Source organism: Palaemon carinicauda, unplaced genomic scaffold, assembly GCF_036898095.1.
Source record: "Palaemon carinicauda isolate YSFRI2023 unplaced genomic scaffold, ASM3689809v2 scaffold2, whole genome shotgun sequence".
NCBI classification, from domain to species: domain Eukaryota; kingdom Metazoa; phylum Arthropoda; class Malacostraca; order Decapoda; family Palaemonidae; genus Palaemon; species Palaemon carinicauda.
The window spans coordinates 746,409-766,386 of record NW_027169589.1 but is presented as its reverse complement, the minus strand read 5'-3'; the positions used below and the strand labels follow the sequence as shown (position 1 = coordinate 766,386).

Sequence of the window (19,978 nt, the reverse complement as noted above, 5' to 3'; positions counted from 1 at the left end):
AGGAAGCTCTGGGTGATAGGAGGATAGATGTGAGAGACACAAGAGAGCGTGCTAGAAATAGGAATGAATGGCGAGCGATTGTGACGCAGTTCCGGTAGCCCCTGCTGCTTCCTCCGATGCCTTGGATGACCGTGGAGGTAGCAGCAGTAGGGTATTCAGCGTTATGAAGCTCCATCTGTGGTGGATAACGGGGGAGGGTGGGCTGTGCCACCCTAGCAGTACCAGCCGAACTCGGTTGAGTCCCTTGTCAGGCTGGGAGGAACGGAAAGAGGAGAGGTCCACATTGTTTCATTTGTTTGATGTCGGCTACCTCCCAAAATTGGGGGAAGTGCCTTGGTATATGTATGTACTAATATGGGCGAGTTATTTAAGTGTTTACATACATAACATACATTTAGGTGTGTTCCAACTAACATCAAAACTAAGTTATAAAATGTCGTAGGAACGATCTCTCTCGTAACCCGAGGAACTACTGTTATTAGCAAGTTATATGTATAATGACGAGTATCATCATCCAGTCTCAAGTGTGTTACCCAATGGCCTTCCATAATCCTGCAAGGCTCTAGTATCATAGGTGCTGGACTCTCTGGTGGACCTATATTTCCCTTAAATTTTTCCAAACAAATAATTGCAACATCAACTTTGACGATATATATAGACAAAGAGAGAACGGTTAACTTAAAACAATCATCAGAAAAAGACTAATGTAATTTACAAAAGCTTCACATAATGTTCTCATTCACTGAAATAAAGCCAAATATACTACCTAAGAAATATTCAGGTGAATGAAAACTAGTCAATAAAGGCACCTGATAAAAATAATTACGCAATTCTTACCAAACTACATTGCACAAAAGAGTAACCACTCACTTATCGGAGGATTTGGGGACTTGGCTCTATTAACAGACCTTTAAGTAAAGCCCATACTTGCTCTATTAAGATGTCCCACAATCACTATTATTTCCATGTAATTTCTATTTGCATGCAACCATACAGTTTATTATGCTTATTTTCTATTAGAGCTTAATTCAAAGGATGGACACATAGAAATGTGCATGTTTAAGCACAGGGCACCAATACTTAAAGCACTCAACAAAATCTACTTTCATAAGACATATTGAAACTGTCTAGCCTTTTTCAAGTTACAGTAAAAAGGATAATGAACAAAGGAAAGGGAAATTCAGGGTTAAAATCAAGATGATATTTTAAACCAATGAAATTTGAGTGACTTGAGGCTATTTTGATTATACTCTGCTTATTCTCATAAGCCATTTGCAACCTGCTGTCTTGTGGACAAATGATGCCAAATTTTAAGGAAAAAAGCATTAGTGGATAAAAATTAAATCCAGAACAGTTATTAGCAAATCAATAATTATAGTCTATATTTTTCAGTGAGGCAGATTTGCACAGACTCGCAGGGGTGCCCTTTTAGCTCGGAAAGTTTCCTGATAGCCGATTGGTCAGAAGTATTCGGACTAAAATACTTCTGACCAATCAGCTATCAGGAAACTTTTCCCGAGTTAAAAGAGCACCCCTGCAAGTCGGTGCAAATCTGCTTCACTAAAAAAATTGACTATAGAAAGGAGAAAAATTCTTTTGAAAGAAATGCACTCTGTCTTGTAATTACCACAAAAAAAAACAGGCTGTTCTTACCTTACTGCGCACAAATGCGTGAATGTCATGTATGTGCTCCTCGAGGTGGTCCAGACACTGGTCTCGTAAATCCTTATTCTTGTCTTCAAGATCATCTCCACTAAGAACTTTTAGCACAACTGAGCCAAGTATTGACAATACACAATTGCGCATAACATATGCCTGTTAAAAAATAAAGGAAGACAAAAATTAAACACCTTACAATAGCTTGAAAAAATACTGCATAAGCAAAACAATTTTAGATTTTCTAATAGGGTAAATTTTTCATTCCAAATAACACTTAAATGCCAAAACTATATAGAAAATCTATGAAGTAAAAAGTCTATTATGGTTATGAGATAAATAAAAGATAATGGAAAAGCAAATAAAACTGAAATATAGAATTTTAAAGATTATCAAACCAGAAAATAACATGACACCAATGGAAAAATATGATCATACAGTCCAGGTTAAGAATCTTTTATCTGAAATTTCTAAAATGAGGACAAATTATAATAATGCTAAGGAGGTTCCACCAAGTATAGCTGCTATGTTCCCTCATGAACTAAACTACTCTTTGACTGCATGGTATCATTATGCTGTTAGCAGTTACCATAGTAATAACGTCATTCCTTATCTACTGTGATCCCATCGCAAAGGAGTCTATTGACACTGCATTCCTGATCAGGGGAGGGAGAGATGTTGTGAATGGGACACGATACCCTGAATGAATCACGAAGACTGTCAAAGGTTCGGCCCGAGTTGCATTGACCTGTCCCAGCATCTTTGCAGGCATCCCCCCAATGGAGGAAAAAGGATATTTTCCTCCCCCAGGAGGAGTTTGGGCCTTTCCTGTCTTTGGTCAGAAAGGGGTTTATAGACATTGCTGGCTTTACTGCCAGCTTGTTCGTCAAGGTCTTGGTTGGACGGGACTGCTGAGGAACTGGTGGTTTATAGGGCTTGGATGTCAAAGCCCTATGGAGGAGGAAGTCCTGGTGAGACTTCCGCCATCTGTCAGCAGCGTGTTCCATGTCTTTTGGCTCGAAAAGAGAGGATCCCTCAAGAGAGGAGTTCCTGAGCCTAGCAGTTTTGGCATTCAGGACCTGCTGATGGAATCTCTCAGACACCGCATCTCAACGTTTCAGGAGGATGGCGTTCGCCGAAGACTTGATGGGCGAGAAATTCGATGGTGCGAGTGCCTGAGAGGAGGAAAGTTTCCATAGCTTTTCTGGCATGTCCCTTGGAAAATCCTCGGTCCGTACCAGAATTCCCAAGGTCCTCAACAAATGATCAAGCAACGAAGTGGTCTGCAAGGCATACTTTGTGACCTTTACCTGGTTAAAGATCTCAGCTGCCGAGAAAGAGACCTGACGGCTGGAGAGCCTTTCAAGTGAGACCCCCTTGGTAAGCTCTTTCAGAGAGTGGTGGAGTGGAAGAGCTAGACAAGGGTCATCCAAGACCTCAAAGTAGCTCCTCTGCTGGACGCAAATAGGAGGAAGGAACATGGCGGTAGAGTCTGAACGTTGAGAGGAAGAGAGGTTGGAGAGCTATTGGGTGACCTTTGCCCGGGTGCTCTTTAGCCCTGAGAACAGGGCAAGGCTGCGCTGATCTTTGAGGGCTTCCGAGGGCCGAAAATATGATCTAAGATCGTGTCTTTGCCCTATCGTGGCGTTATCTCCGGATCGGTAAACCCCTTGAGTACCCTGATGAAAGTCAGGACTTGCCAGAAGACATGTTCTGACTCTTTCAGCTCCCTCCTCTGAAGTGGGACAGGCAGCGAAGTCTCCTTCTTCAACCCCAAAGAGCTCATCTTGGGGTGGGTTGTGAACATCCCTAGGGTGACTGGTGGATCCTGCAGGCCTGGAGGTCCTCGAAGAGGACTTTGGCAGTGTTTTAGAGATCTAAGAATCCTTCGAGGGAAGGAGATAGGACTCTAACATTGACGGCCGGTTGGAGTTGTCTTTCCTGACTTCCGCCGGAGGTGGAGAGCTCTCTATGCGAGGGGGAACTTCCTCCAAAGGTGGAAGGGAGGAAACCAGCCCCTCGCGAGGCTCCCTCGGCAGAGGTGAGGCGGGGGAGTGTCCAGAGGGAGAGTCAGGAAGGACAGGCCTAACAGGAGTCAGTTTCACCCCGAGAGATGTCGCATCTGAGACTCTGCTTTTCATCTTCAGGGGAGAAGCCGAGGTTCTTTGCAGGAGGTCTGCTGGTGCCGCCAGATGTTACAAGGTCTCGGAAGAGCAAGATGAAAAAGTAGGCCCGAAGGCTTGCGCAACTGCTTGGACCATGGCACTGAACCAAGGCTGCTTGCTGACGTGGCACTGTCGGAAAGACCTCCTGAAGAGGAAGGGACCGAAGATTCCGTCTGAGGAGTCTCAACCAATGGTTGACGCAGGGTCCGCCTTCGAAGCTGGGATCTTCAGTATCTTGAACCTTTTGTGGAGCCCTATCCCTCTTTCCCCGGTCGTTGTGCTGTAATACGTTTGCGGGAAAGGGGATGGGGAAACGATGACCTGTCAGAACACCTACCTATCTGTTCCTTCTGACTGCAAGACTTTCTTGAAGATGGAGAAACCTATTCCACTGTTTTGCACAAGCGCACAGGGGAGTGCTGAAGCATTGGCAAGTGCTGGTGCGTTAGAGAGCGCTGCCGCTTTGGAGAACGCTGGTGAGCAAAGGAGTGCTGATGAAAAGGAGAGCGCTGGCAAACTGGGGAGCACTGACGCACAGGAGCGCGCTGATGCAAAGGCGAGCGCAGGTGAGCAGGCGAGCGCAGGTGAGCAGGCGAGCGCAGGTGAGCAGGCGAGCGCAGGTGAGCAGGCGAGCGCAGGTGAGCAGGCGAGCGCAGGTGAGCAGGCGAGCAGGAGAGCACTGACGCATAGGAAAGCGCTGGTGCGTAGGAGAGTGCTTGCAAGCTGCTAAAGAACGCTGACGCGCAGGAGAGCATTGGCGGGCTTATGAGCACTGGTCCACAGGAAAGAGCTGGCGTGTAGGAGGGGGCAGATGCGCAGGAGAGGGCTGTCGAGCGTTTTTGTACTGGTGAGCGCTGGCAAACGCTGATGTTTCGAACGGCGTGAACACGCTGAGAGCGTTAGCGATCAAGAGATTGCTGGGGCATTGGAGGGAACTGAACTGAAGCCCCAAAGAGAGCTGATGCACTGGAGAGCGCTGGAGCGCTGGAGCGCTGAAGAGCGTTGATGTAGAGATGAGCGCCAACGAGCTGTTGGTGAGCGCTGGCGCACAGCAGAAGGCTTCAATCACTGCGGCAGACGCCGCTTTTGCGAGGGCGAGTGACGCCGGGTCACATCGCGAGGGCGGGTGACGCCGGGTCACAGCGCGCGAGGGCGGGTGACGCCGGGTCACAGCGCGCGAGGGCGGGTGACGCCCGGTCACAGCGCGCGAGGGCGGGTGACGCCCGGTCACAGCGCGCGAGGCCGGGTGACGCCCGGTCACAGCGCGCGAGGCCGGGTGACGCCCGGTCACAGCGCGCGAGGCCGGGTGACGCCCGGTCACAGCGCGCGAGGCCGGGTGACGCCCGGTCACAGCGCGCGAGGCCGGGTGACGCCCGGTCACAGCGCGCGAGGGCGGGTGACGCCCGGTCACAGCGCGCGAGGCCGGGTGACGCCCGGTCACAGCGCGCGAGGCCGGGTGACGCCCGGTCACAGCGCGCGAGGCCGGGTGACGCCCGGTCACAGCGCGCGAGGCCGGGTGACGCCCGGTCACAGCGCGCGAGGCCGGGTGACGCCCGGTCACAGCGCGTGAGGCCGGGTGACGCCCGGTCACAGCGCGCGAGGCCGGGTGACGCCCGGTCACAGCGCGCGAGGGCGGGTGACGCCCGGTCACAGCGCGCGAGGGCGGGTGACGCCCGGTCACAGCGCGCGAGGGCGGGTGACGCCCGGTCACAGCGCGCGAGGGCGAGTGACGCCCGGTCACAGCGCGCGAGGGCGAGTGACGCCCGGTCACAGCGCGCGAGGGCGAGTGACGCCCGGTCACAGCGCGCGAGGGCGAGTGACGCCCGGTCACAGCGCGCGAGGGCGAGTGACGCCCGGTCACATCGCGAGGGCGAGTGACGCCCGGTCACATCGCGAGGGCGAGTGACGCCCGGTCACATCGCGAGGGCGAGTGACGCCCGGTCACATCGCGAGGGCGAGTGACGCCCGGTCACATCGCGAGGGCGAGTGAAGCCCGGTCACATCGCGAGGGCGAGTGAAGCCCGGTCACATCGCGAGGGCGAGTGACGCCCGGTCACATCGCGAGGGCGAGTGAAGCCCGGTCACATCGCGAGGGCGAGTGAAGCCCGGTCACATCGCGAGGGCGAGTGAAGCCCGGTCACATCGCGAGGGCGAGTGACGCCCGGTCACATCGCGAGGGCGAGTGACGGCCGGTCACATCGCGAGGGCGAGTGAAGCCCGGTCACATCGCGAGGGCGAGTGACGGCCGGTCACATCGCGAGGGCGAGTGAAGCCCGGTCACATCGCGAGGGCGAGTGACGGCCGGTCACATCGCGAGGGCGAGTGAAGCCCGGTCACATCGCGAGGGCGAGTGACGGCCGGTCACATCGCGAGGGCGAGTGAAGCCCGGTCACATCGCGAGGGCGAGTGACGGCCGGTCACATCGCGAGGGCGAGTGAAGCCCGGTCACATCGCGAGGGCGAGTGACACCCGGTCACATCGCGAGGGCGAGTGAAGCCCGGTCACATCGAGAGGGCGAGTGACACCCGGTCACATCGCGAGGGCGAGTGAAGCCCGGTCACATCGCGAGGGCGAGTGAAGCCCGGTCACATCGCCAGAGCGAGTGACGCCCGGTCACATCGCCAGGGCGAGTGAAGCCCCGTCACATCGCGAGGGCGAGTGACGGCCGGTCACATCGCGAGGGCGAGTGAAGCCCGGTCACATCGCGAGGGCGAGTGACACCCGGTCACATCGCGAGGGCGAGTGAAGCCCGGTCACATCGCGAGGGCGAGTGAAGCCCGGTCACATCGCGAGGGCGAGTGAAGCCCGGTCACATCGCCAGGGCGAGTGACGCCCGGTCACATCGCGAGCAGGCAGGTCAGGTCAGGTCAGAAGGTTAGAGAGATACAGAAGATCAGCGCATAGGAGAATCAGGAGCAGGGATGTGCCCTTTGGAAGGGCGAACATCCTATGAAGAGGATCGCACACAATCCACAGAAGAGTCCTAGGCCAAAGTCCAAGGACTAGCAGCCGCGTCGTCAGAAGGTCCAGGAGAAGGGGAAGGTCGAGAGCCAGAAGACGACGGAAGAGAAGGCTCCTCTGCAAGGGAAGGCTGCGAAGAAGAGGCTGAAGAGCCAAATTGGCACCTTTTCACCGATAGTGAAGGGACAACTCTACAGCAAAGAGGATGGCGAGCTGTGTGAGATTGTTGACGTCCTCTTGGGGCCGGTAGATCAGTAAGCTAACCTTTGGAAGCAGCAGTCCTCCAAAAAGGAGTCTCTATGAGTGAACTCCCCCGAGGAGGAGAAACACTTGCTTACCCCTCGAAGGGTGATCAGAAACGGGGGAAGCGCAGTCGGTAGCAACAGTTGAAGAGTCTGAAGGGGCAGGAGCATCGCAGCAGCAGACGATGCCTCCAACACCACTACGTCGACGCACGACACAGGACCCACCTCCGAAGTCAACACAGGCTGCAAAGGAAACCCCAAGGACAACCACACCTGTACAAAGAGAGAAAGAGACAAGGCCTCACCGGGGTGTGTGTGTGTGTGTGTGTGTGTGTGTGTGTGTGTGTGTGTGTGTGTGTGTGTGTGTGTGTGTGTGTGTGTGCGTAATTCACTAGAGGAAGCAGCACCATCTCTTGAGGACCAGGGTTGACCATCAGTTAAAGGGCCTACGCTACTAGTCGACGGTCTCCCGGAAGAGGTCTTACAAGCAGAAGCTTCGGAGGAAGGTCGGAAAGCGGAAGAAAAACCTTGGGTTTTTTCCCCTTTCGATGAAACCTTCAGTAGAAATATCGCGCTTTGACTTCTTCCGCCAGCGCCCAAACCTTTCCCACTGGAAGGCTGACCACTCCCGACACTCACTACACTTATTTTCACTGTCACACCGTTGACCTCTATAGGCGGGGCAAAGGGTGTGGCGATTGGTGTCCACAGCTGACATGAAGGTACCACAGAGCCGGCCTTCAAGTCCAGGGCAGGTACGCATAGTCGTCAGAAGTCAACACAAACACACACTCTTAAAGAGAAAGCACAAACAAAAAGCATTAATGACAGTCCAAAATGTTGGTGAGGATGAAGAGCGGTAACAACCATTCACCATCCAAGCCAGAAGCAAAGTGAGCTAAATCACAGGTGTGCGAGTAGGAGCGGTAGCAATCTACCCCACCCCCTACCCCCGCTAACTAGCGGAATGGGTAGTTAACCCTCGCTAAAATCTTGACGGATCATCCTTTCAGCTTCGCCAAAAGTAATACCCCTAATAAATAGTGGAGGTTTGTATTCCAGTTACGGAACAAATATTTCTTTTGTCATCAAAAGAAAAGGTTTTCTTCATCATACGTATGCCTTTGTAATAGACTTCTTGCATCAAAGAAAACAAACTGATATTTCCTTTATATTTCTGTATAAGGTCCATTACCGATTAATAGTTTTATATCTTTTGACGGCTATTTATCGTGCAATTATTACACCACCACATAATTACTTCAAAATAAAGTTTTTTACACATAATCATAGTGCTTTACTCTCATTTAGAGTAACACAATATAACAATGAAAAATCTAAAAAAAATTGTAATCACTTCCTAATGAATAGAAAGAATTTTTTGGCTAAGAGTGAAATACTATATAATAGAAAATGTAGTAAACTTTCGACAAATTTATTCTGTAATCAGCAGCTAAACAAATAAACATGGAAATGTAGGTTATCATGGAGTGTGTATATATATCCAATGGTGACAAATATTATATACAGCTACTGACTGTGAATTTACTACCTCGTAATGAAGGGGTTGAACAGAATAACAGATTGCATGAATGATAAATATAAATAGGAATTCATGACAATGTTAACCCTTTTACCCCCAGGCTATTTGGAAATTTCCAACCCTCACCCCCAAGGGGTTATTTTTTCCCCAGCACATTTTGCAGTATATTTTTTTTAAATTGCTCTAACAGCCTTATTTTTTGTCATAGGGAGGTCAGGTTGGTCTCATTCTCTTGGAAAATGCCTGAATTTTCTCAAAAAATTATCAAAAATATGAAAAAAAAAATTTTTATAGCATTTTTTTGCAAGGACGTACCGGTACGTCCATGGGGGTAAAGGGATGGCTTTTGTGAAACGTACCAGTGCGTCCTTTGGGGGTAAAAGGGTTAACATTACACATATGAGATTTTATCTAAGTATTTTGACTTACCTCTTCATCAAGAAAGTTGATAAGAAGACTGAGTGAGGGCATTACCACCTGGGGACACTTCTCAGCAACTTCAACAAGGAACTGGGAAAAGTTGCGGAGCCCTGAAGTATCTTTCATCAGTTCCTTCGCATCGGTTTTCGTTATTTCCCTTATCATCTCGCTCATCACGTTCTTGTTATCGTAACATTGGATGAGAAGGATGATTCCCTGGGCAGCTGGAGTTACCATGTGTTCAAAGTGCTGCAGTAACTGTAGAATATAAAATATGGAATTGTGAAACTAAACTAAATAAAAATTAACTTAAAAGAACATCTCGTAGAACACAAATCACTTCATTACTGGATATATGTTTAATACTTTCAAAAGCAGACTGACTCACATTTCATAAGAGAAGACTAGTTGTCCTAGACGTGTGTGGGCCAGGCCAGAATAAGGGAATAACAAAAATTGCATTAGCAGTTTACATTCCGATTTATTAACTCAAGTGGATACATATATGCACTTAATCAAAGGAGGGGAAAGGTTAAAAGGATAATTAATGCAACTGAAATACATTTCATTCAATCAGATTTACTGTACTACTGGCTCTCCCTATATAACTGCTTGACCTAATGAGTACTTACTCCAATAGTAGGCAATTAACATGTTAGTTTTTAATAAAGTATGAGAACTTGCAATAATGATGTCTACTGTACTTCTGTGACTAATATATTTTCGGGCTCAAGTCATGTCGTCCTGATGGAAGGTTCCTATTGGTAGCTTTCTAAGGGATATTTCGCTACAGTGATATTCCCAGAGGATTAACCTTTACGTCTCCAGAATTCTAACTCCTGGCGCGAATATCCTTAAAATTTCTCTTAAGGATATCGCATAATATCAGGGGACGTATTTCTTGATACGACACATAGCAATCTTCACCCCGAATAGCGTTTACGCTTCGAGGGGGAAAAGTGGAAAATTAGAAGGGGAGCCATTATCAAGGTTACCCTTCCTCCCGTACTACTATTGAGTATTTAGATGGCGCTTATTCCTATTTTCGTAGCAGTTTCGCACGGTGGTTTTCCCTGTTGCTCTAACGTTTGTGCTCGATATTCAAGGATTTATAATGCGATCTCCAACTTTTTCTACCTCTGGAGAGTTGAGTATTTATTCTTTACAGTGTATAATGTTTAGCTCCTGCTTCACAGTGAAATTAGAGTAATTTTAAGTGTTTGGAGCTTCGCCGATCACCGGAGGCGCCATGGGCGCTGTTGTTCATAACGCAGTGTTATTTAGTTAGCTGAACGACATTCCCGGTTGTAATAGCATGAATATTTATGAAGCTATTCAATTAAGATTTTACTAGGAAGTTACATATGCCGATTGTATTCTTTAGAGTTTCGGCGATTTAGGTAACCGAACCTTGCCCGCGCTAGGCTTCCTAGCCTACGCGCATCAGTTTACCTTCTTGCATGATATACTGTAGAATGACTTTCCTAGTTGTAATGGCATTAATAAAATATGAAGCTATTTAGGCACATTATACTTGTAAAGATATACATATTTTTGCATATATTTCCTCTTCCTTATATCGATTGTATACGTTAGAGTTTCGGCGATTTAAGTAACCGAAATCTTACCTTGCGCTAGGCTAGCTAGCCTATGCGCTTTAGTATACTTTCATACATGTTCCCGGTTTACCCTCGTGTATCATTTCATCAATTCATAAGGAGATAGATATCTCCTAGAATTATTATATAACTCGATACTCATCTCCAGTGGAGATTTAAGGGTAATCCCTCCTCCCTCTGAGTGCCGCCCTGGGCAACAACCCTAATTTGGTCCTGCCATAGAGTAGACACTCCGCCTTGACTAGGCTAAGGTTTTCTGTCTCTTACCCTTGCCGTCGAATAGCCGGTTTTGGTTTTTCGACAGAACCTCAGAGTATTCAGTCTTTTGCTGGCGGCAGAGCAGTAGGGCGAGTAGTCACTCCCCTGCCGGCTTTTGGCTGCTAGCATAGGAGGCTATGCCTCCCTAGGCCGCATTTGAAGTGGTTGTATGATGCCGCCACCTTCTCCCCTGAAGTCTAGAAGACTAGTCCTGTGTTGGCAGACCCTAGGCTGAAGAATAGACATTCTTCTTCCGCCTGGTATGGCGCCGATGCTGAAACGATGTTTCTCCCCTGTTGAGAGGCGGCGGCAATCCTGCCGCCTCCTCTTAACACCATTTCGGCAAACCCTAGGCTGAAGAATAGATATTCTTCTGCCGCCTAGGATGGCGCCGATATCGAAACAGAGTTTCTTCCTTGTGTGGTAGGGGGCGGCAACCTTGCCGCCTTCTTCCACACTTTATACAGGACCCTTTTCCCTGCCCCCTCTGTCCTTTAGCGATGGCTTAGCCATCGCAACCCTGTGGCCGTCGTCCTACAATCTCACCGCTTGCCGGGTAAGTTGTGGGGCCGGCCGGGTTCCTACATAAGCAGCTGTTCAGTCACTCAGTCTTCCCTTATGGACGCAAGGCTCCAGAAAAAGTTGTGGAGGCTGTAACGGCTGCCGGTGGGAGACCCCTGTTCTGTAGTGTTCTTCAGTCCTCTCTTGGACTGCCATCCACATACCCGGGACCGGCAACAGTTTTTGTGGTTGGATGGAAGCCTGAATGATACATTCTCCCCTTCCATTTGAACTCTCATTCTGGAGGAAGGCAGTAAGGTTAAATTTTTACACCCTTAATAATTGATGACAAACATTTATAAGGTAACCCTTTGCTCCATGCTTTCTCTCTCTCTGTCAGCTAGTGCCGCCAGGTACTAACCTAGCCGGCGAAGGCCGGTTGGGCCGGTGCCGTCAGGTACTAACCCAGCCGGCAACATGCCGACTGGGCCGGTGCCGCCAGGTACGTCTCGCCGGCTGGATCATGCTGCCAGGTGCTAGCCTAGCCGGCAACATGCCGGCTAAACTAAAGTATATGATTATACAGTAGCCAGTATATTTGCAGTATAGATCATAATGCAGACAGAAAACTATAGTATATATTATACAGTAGTTATTTTCCAACATACCCTGTGTATTCTTGCAGTCTATTGTTGAGACCAATCATATATTGAAAGAAAGGATTTCTTTCAACACACTGATAGCTGATCAGTTACCATTTACCCCATATTATTAAAACCTTGGGAAAGGTCAGTGTTAAGTTACACTTATCTACCCCTAGGGGTTAAAACCCTTCCCTTGGGTTTCCTATATAGGAAAACTCTAAGGCTTTAATTTTTGGGGAGGTCACAGTAATTGGCTGGACAGGAAACATAAGTATGTCTTTCCTAGTTCCTTTCCAGCTTGACTATCCTAAGCTATAATGATTAAAATATTAATAGTAATATTTTACATAATTGTTTATCAGGTGAGATAAACTACCGCATACTCAATTAAATTTCCTCTCTTTACAGGAGGACCAAGTGAAGTGCAAAGTCGTCTTCTGCAACGTTAAGAGTAAGGACTTTTGCGGCCATATGGGGTGCAGAGCTCATGCCCCCTGCACTGCTTCTAAGCAAGCTCTTCGGTACTGGGACCCCCAAGACTGCAACATATGCAAGGGCTTTGTTACTGAAGCTTTTGATGACCCCAAGTCAGCGGAGTCAAGGGATACAGCACGAGAAAAGCTGCGTAGATGGGTACATGAGTTTCAGAAAAACGCAACGGGACCGTACCTTTCTAGCGAAAGGATGTACAACTTGCTGAAACGGGACCGTACCTTCCTAGCGAAAGGATGCGCAACTTGCTGTTCCCTAAAGCGGGTGTGGAAGCTGTCATACCCCAACCTCGACCCGAGATTCCATGCGTCCAGATTGCCGTAGAAGCGGAAGTCTCCGATGCATTTCAAGGCATGGACATCCATCAAGAGGAGAGGATGTCAGAAGTGTCCTCGGACACTGAGAAGGATCTTCTGAAGGAAGGTCACGAGGAGGAGTCTACGTTGACTCCTGAAGAAGATGAGGAAGTCGATTCGGAGTCCCTTCCGTCGATACCGGCTCTAGAGCCCTTACCTTCAACATCTTCCGCCCCTCCATCAGATGACATGAGACAGGCACTGGCCAATCCTACAGTGCTGATAGAGAGCCTTCGCAAACAAGGCGAAGAAAGGGAGGCGAAACTTGAGAGACAAATTGCTCATCTCTCTTCCTCCCGTGGGTCTCACAAGAGACTTCGGGTTCAAGACCTCCCAACCTCCTCTGAAACTAATCCCTGGAGGTATGTTGAGTATATTTCAATTACTAATGGCAAACTCTTTATTTCAGAGAAGTTGGGAGCCGTCCCTATGGAGGGTCTTCAGTTCTGGCCAAGCTTCAACACTTACCCAGACTGCTTCTTCCGTCTGAAGCTGGAACCAACATTGAAGGAAGAGACGAAACCCAAGGAGGTCATAGTATTTGACCATGACAAGGCACAGACTACACTAACTCTAAGGTGTCAGCCCTCAGCAAGAAACATCCTACCTTTCGTGCTCCAGCTTCAATAGCCTTGCCATTTACATCAAAGGCTCTTAAAGCTGCCGTTAAGGCAATAGAGGCAGGCAAGCCTTGTCCTACACTCGACGAGTGTAGACCTTTGTCATTAGCCCTGCCCATGGAGGATAAGGATTGGAAGGAAGTCCACCTTACCTTCTCAGTTGGGAAGTTGGAGGCAGATATCGCTGGACGTCAGTTCAACGAAAATCTCCCAAAGCTGTCTGACTTTCTCTTGCGTAGGGAGCAAGAAACGAAGGAAAGACTAGCGGCATTTCTATCCCTACAGAACTGTTTAGAGATGACTGCAGGCCTAACTAGTACCCCGGATATGAACATGGTCATGGCCAAGATGCACATGGCTACCTTGTTAAAGGACCTGTATGGCTTTATTAAAGCCAGAAGGGCATGTAGAGAGTTTGTGTTCACTTCAACAGCAGTAAAACATGAACCCAGGAAACTGATAGCTTCCAATATCTGGGTTAAGGACCTCTTCCCAAGTGAAGTGGTCAAGGAGGCCACCACAGAGATTAGAAACCTTCTCCAGAAGTGGGGCATGTCAGCTAAGAGGAAGACTTCTCCAGATGAGGGTCCCCAGCTCAAGAAGAAGACTAAGAGACCTAGATTACCCTCTCGGCCTGCCAAACAACAACAACATCCCACAGTTACCATGACCACGGTGCCCCAAGTGGTTGCTCAACCTCCAACCACTTACCAGCTGGTACCTCAACAGCTGGTTGCCCAGTCACCAGCATTTAACCCTGCCTTTGAGAGGCAAACCACTACCTTTCGTCCCAAAGGTAGACGCTCTAAACGGGGCTCCTCAAAATACCCCCCACGAGGTAAGGGTGGACGCGGTCAGGGAGGTAAATCCTCCGGAAGACAGAAGGAATGAGATGCTTCAGGTAGGTGGGAGGCTCCAACAATTTCAGGATCGTTGGACCTTCGATCCGTGGGCCCACAGCCTAATCAAGAACGGACTTGGATGGAGCTGGAGCGAGGCTCCACCATCATTTCCTCAATTCTTCCAACACTCCACCCCCATACTGGAAGAATATACCCTAGAACTATTGAGCAAGCGGGTAATAAGGAGGGCAAAGTCCATCAAATTCCAGGGAAGGCTGTTTTGTGTTCCCAAGGACTCAGACAAAATCAGTCATTCTGGACTTGTCGCCACTCAACAAGTTCATAGAGAACAAGAAGTTCAGGATGTTAACCCTTCAACACAGAAGGACCCTACTACCAAAAGGGGCGTACATGGTCTCAATAGACTTGGCAGATGCTTACTGGCATATTCCAGTCAATCGCCCTCTCTCCTCCTACCTAGGAATCAGGCTACAGAAGAAAAAGTACATCTTCAAAGCCATGCCCTTCGGACTAAACATAGCCCCAAGGATTTTCACGAAACTTGCAGACGCTGTCATTCAACAACTACGCCTAGAAGACGTTCAGGTAGCAGCGAACCTGGACGACTGGCTGGTGTGGGCAGCATCCAGGACTGCTTGTATGCAAGCATCCATGAAAGTGATCCAGTTCCTAGAACATCTGGGATTCAAGATCAACTTCAAAAAGTCTCGACTCTCTCCGGCTCAAGAGTTTCAATGGCTGGGTATCCATTGGAACTTGAAGTCACACCATCTCTCCATTCCCCCAGGGAAGAAGAGAGATTACAGGATCTGTCAAGAGACTACTGAAATCCGACAGGATCTCAAGACGCCAACAGGAAAGAGTACTGGGCTCTCTCCAGTTTACATCAGTGACAGACCCAGTGCTAAAAGCACAACTAAAAGATGCGTCAGGAGTCTGGAGAAGCTACGCATCAAACGCTCGAAGAGATCAAAGAAGACCAATACCAACCTTACTACGATCACTTCTCAAGCCATGGTCGAAGGCCAAGAACCTAAAGAGGACCGTACCCTTGCAACCACCTCCACCATCAGTCACCATCCACACGGATGCCTCGACGGAAGGATAAGGAGGTCACTACCATCAACGGAAGGTACAAGGGACCTGGTCTTCTCTATTCAAGACCTTCCACATCATTATTCTGGAGGCCATGGCAGTCTTTTTGACGTTGAAGAAACTCTCCCCTCGCAGATCAGCCCACATCAGGCTGATCCTGGACAGCAAAGTGATAATGAGATGTCTGAATTGTCAAGGCTCAAGATCACCCCAAATTATCCAAGTGATATTGGCCATCTTCCGCTTGGCGGAAAAGAAGAGATGGCATTTGTCAGCAGTTCACCTTCAAGGGTTCCGCAATGTGACAGCGGACGCTCTATCCAGGCTCACGCCAATAGAGTCAGAATGGTCCCTAGACGCAGACTCACTCTCCTTCATCTTGCATCAAGCCCCGGAACTGCAGATCGACCTCTTCGCGACGAGCGACAATAAAAAACTACCTCATTATGTAGCCCCATACGAAGACCCTCTAGCGGAGGCAACGGACGCCATGTCCCTCGACTGGAACAGATGGAACCGGATTTACCTGTTCCCTCCAACCAATCTCTTAATGAAGGTCCTCGACAAGCTGAGATCCTTTCGGGGAACGGCAGCTCTAGTGGCTCCCAAGTGGCCAAAGAGCAACTGGTTCCCTCTGGTATTAGAACTGAAGCTGAGGCTGGTCCCTCTTCCGGATCCAGCACTGTCTCAACAGGTCCAGAAGTCGACTGTCTTCGCTTCATCACAGAGAACCCAAAACCTTCATCTCATGATTTTCTCTCCCTAGCAGTAAAGAAAAGATTTGGGATCTTAAAAGGCAGTATAGACTTCTTAGAAGAATACAAGTCGAAGTCAACTAGGAGACGATATGAATCGTCTTGGAAAAAGTGGGTTGCTTTCGTCAAAGCAAAAGGACCAAAAGAATTCTCAATGGACATGTGTCTGTCCTTCTTTATCCACCTTCATAGACAAGGTCTGGCAGCCAACACAATAACTCTGTGTAAGTCGGCTCTCACTAGACCTCAGCTATATGCTTTCCAAGTTGACCTGTCGAATGAAATCTTTAACAAGATCCCTAAGGCGTGCGCTAGACTCAGGCCTGCAGCCCCTCAGAAGCCTATTTCTTGGACAAGGTCCTACACTATGCTTCAACAGTGAACAATGAGAATTGCTCTCTGAAGGACTTGACTCAAAAAGTCATTTTCCTCTTCGCTATAGCCTCGGGGGGCTAGAGTTAGTGAAATAGTGGCACTATCTAGAGATGAGGGCCACATTCAGTTCACAGAAGTGGGAGAACTGAATCTTTTTACTGATCCAACCTTTCTCGCTAAGAACGAGCTACCCACTATGAGATGGGATCCCTGGATAATCTGCCCTCTGAAGGAAGATGTCTCGCTGTGTCCAGTAGAATGTCTAAAGGTCTATCTTCGAAGAACTTCAGACTTCAGGGAAGGACAGCTCTTCAAAGGAGAAACTTCAGGATCAAACTTATCCCTAAAGCTACTGAGGGTGAAGCTCACCTACTTTATTCGCAGAGCGGATCCTGACAGTACACCTGCAGGTCATGAGCCAAGGAAAATTGCTTCATCACTGAACTTTTTTCAGTATATGGACTTTGAGCATATTCACTCATACACTGGATGGAAGTCATCCAGAGTGTTCTACAAACATTATGCGAAGCAAGTGCATGAATTAAAGCATTACGTGGTGGCGGCAGGTAGTGTATTAAAACCTGTCGTCTAGTGCTGCGATGAACAGTGAATTGATTGGGACTATCAATTTTCCGGGTGAAGGTGTTGACACCTCCTAGTGCAACACTTGTGAAGTGAGTGTCACCATGGTGACACTAAGGACTGTTCAAATTATTTCAGGTGGAGAAATACACAGATAACACTTGTGCCGTGTGTACTTTACACAGTGTTGATAATATTCAACATTACAGAAAACTATATTAGAAAATTTATTAAATTTTCAAATTCATTTGTGGCACTAATAAAATTTTTCCCTTTCAGTGGAAACAAAATTTTTTCTGTATTATGTTGACTCGTATGTTTCTCATTACATATATTAACATATATATGATACATATTACTTTATACATACATACATACATATACCAAAGCACTTCCCCCAATTTTGGGGGGTAGCCAACATCAACAAATGAAACAAAACAAAAAGGGGACCTCTACTCTCTACGTTCCTCCCAGCCTAACAAGGGACTCAACCGAGTTCAGCTGGTACTGCTAGGGTGCCACAGCCTACCCTCCCACATTATCCACCACAGATGAAGCTTCATAATGCTGAATCCCCTACTGCTGCTACCTCCGCAGTCATCTAAGGCATCGGAGGAAGCAGCAGGGCCTATCGGAACTGCGTCACAATCTCTCGCCATTCATTCCTATTTCTAGCACGCTCTCTTGCCTCTCTCACATCTATCCTCCTATCACCCAGAGCTTCCTTCACTCCATCCATCCACCCAAACCTTGGCCTTCTTGTACTTCTCCCATCAACTCTTACTTTATGTTATCATTTATTGTCAATAAATGATTATCAATGTGTATTTGCGTCTTATTTTGCCCTACATTTGATAAAAATAAAAGTATGCCAGAGTTTTTATATCCTAAAACTGCATATATTATATGTCTGGACATTACATATAGCTGATACTTTTGTTCCTACACGAGATACAAACAATATCTAGTGAGGCTATGTACCAATACGTTATACGGACAGTGAAACTCTTGTATAACTATCTGATGCTATATTCCAACATAATATACAAATCGTGACTCTTGTATATATAGTTGATGCTATGTTGTTCATACATTATATGCAAACCTTGAGACTCCTTTCCTACGTCTAGTATGACTCTTCCTTGCAGGGGGCAGGCAGCACTAACATTGTCTATGATTAGCAGTAATGACATATAACGGTAACGTCATATGTCTCAATGGTCTGGATGACCATAGGAAAATTTGTCCCAAGGTTGAGGCACTTATAAAATCCACGGATACAGTACTTTCTCGTAATTCTCTGGTAAACTTCCATCAGGACGACATGGCTTGAGCCCAAAAAAACGCTCAAAAATCTATCTTTGGGTGAGATAGCCATGTCGTCCTGATGGACCCGCCCTCCTTTTCCATAGAAAAGGCCTTGGCAGGATCCCTCCCGAAATTACTATATCTGTAGCACCACGCTCAATGCTACAAGGAATAAGCGTCATCTTGGATACAGCGTTCTCTAGATACTCAATAGTAGTACGGGAGGAAGGGTAACCTTGATAACGGCTCCACTTCTAATTTGCCACTCTTCCCTCTCGAAGCGTAAACGCTATTCGGGGTGAAGATTCCTATGTGTCGTATCAAGAAATACGTCCCCTGATATTATGCGATATCCTTAAGAGAAATTTTAAGGATATTCGCGCCAGGAGTTAGAATTCTGGAGACCTAACGGTTAATTCTCTGGGAATATCACTAGCCAAATATCCCTTAGAAAGCTACCAATAGGAACCTTCCATCCGGCGACATGGCTATCTCACCCAAAAAATAAATATGAGGTAGAAATTTATTTCTATTTGAACACGATGTTGTGTTGATTACATACATACATACATACATACATACATACATACATACATACATACATACATAGATATATATATATATATATATATATATATATATATATATATATATATATATATATATATATATATATATATATATATATATATATAAATAAGCCATATATATTTTTGATACATTAATGTCTGGATTCTCTTAACGACCTCGGGATCAGAGCCCCAGGCGAAATCACACAAAGACAAGAGCTTGGCTCCGGCCGGGAATCGAACCCTGGTCGGCAAGCCTGTATAGACAGTGACTAAGCCACTTGGCCACGAAGAAGGATAAAAGTCAATGACAATTCTTCTGTACTTATACCTGTCGAATTCAGGTATTTTGTACTTAGAATTGAAATCAACCCATCCTCACCATCGTAGCTAATTGGTAGTTTGTTACTTGGCATTCAATTAATGATAAATTTTGCACATTTTTACGTGTTTTTCATATTCAAATAAGCCATATATATTTTTGATACATTAATGTCTGGATTCTTAACGACCTCGGGATCAGAGCCCCAGGCGAAATCACACAAAGACAAGAGCTTGGCTCCGGCCGGGAATCGATCCCTGGTCGGCAAGCCTGTATAGACAGTGACTAAGCCACTTGGACACGAAGAAGGATAAAAGTCAATGACAATTCTTCTGTACTTATACCTGTCGAATTCAGGTATTTTGTACTTAGAATTGAAATCAACCCATCCTCACCATCGTAGCTAATTGGTAGTTTGTTACTTGGCATTCAATTAATGATAAATTTTGCAAATTTTTACGTGTTTTTCATATTCAAATAAGCCATATATATTTTTGATACATTAATGTCTGGATTCTCTTAACGACCTCGGGATCAGAGCCCCAGGCGAAATCACACAAAGACAAGAGCTTGGCTCCGGCCGGGAATCGAACCCTGGTCGGCAAGCCTGTATAGACAGTGACTAAGCC

The 19,978-nt window shown here is 47.3% G+C and overlaps 1 protein-coding gene across 1 annotated transcript in view; it reads right to left on the bottom strand.

Moving 5' to 3' along the window:
- The window catches only part of Cap-D2 (CAP-D2 condensin subunit), a 307,837-nt gene that overhangs the window by 220,907 nt on the left and 66,952 nt on the right, over nt 1-19,978 (bottom strand). Inside the window, exons 7-8 of the mRNA XM_068368385.1 lie at nt 9,000-9,248; nt 1,654-1,815 (exon numbers count right to left, since the gene is read on the bottom strand). Of these exons, the coding sequence (XP_068224486.1) occupies nt 1,654-1,815; nt 9,000-9,248 (411 nt within the window). The remainder of the gene's footprint in view (nt 1-1,653; nt 1,816-8,999; nt 9,249-19,978) is intronic.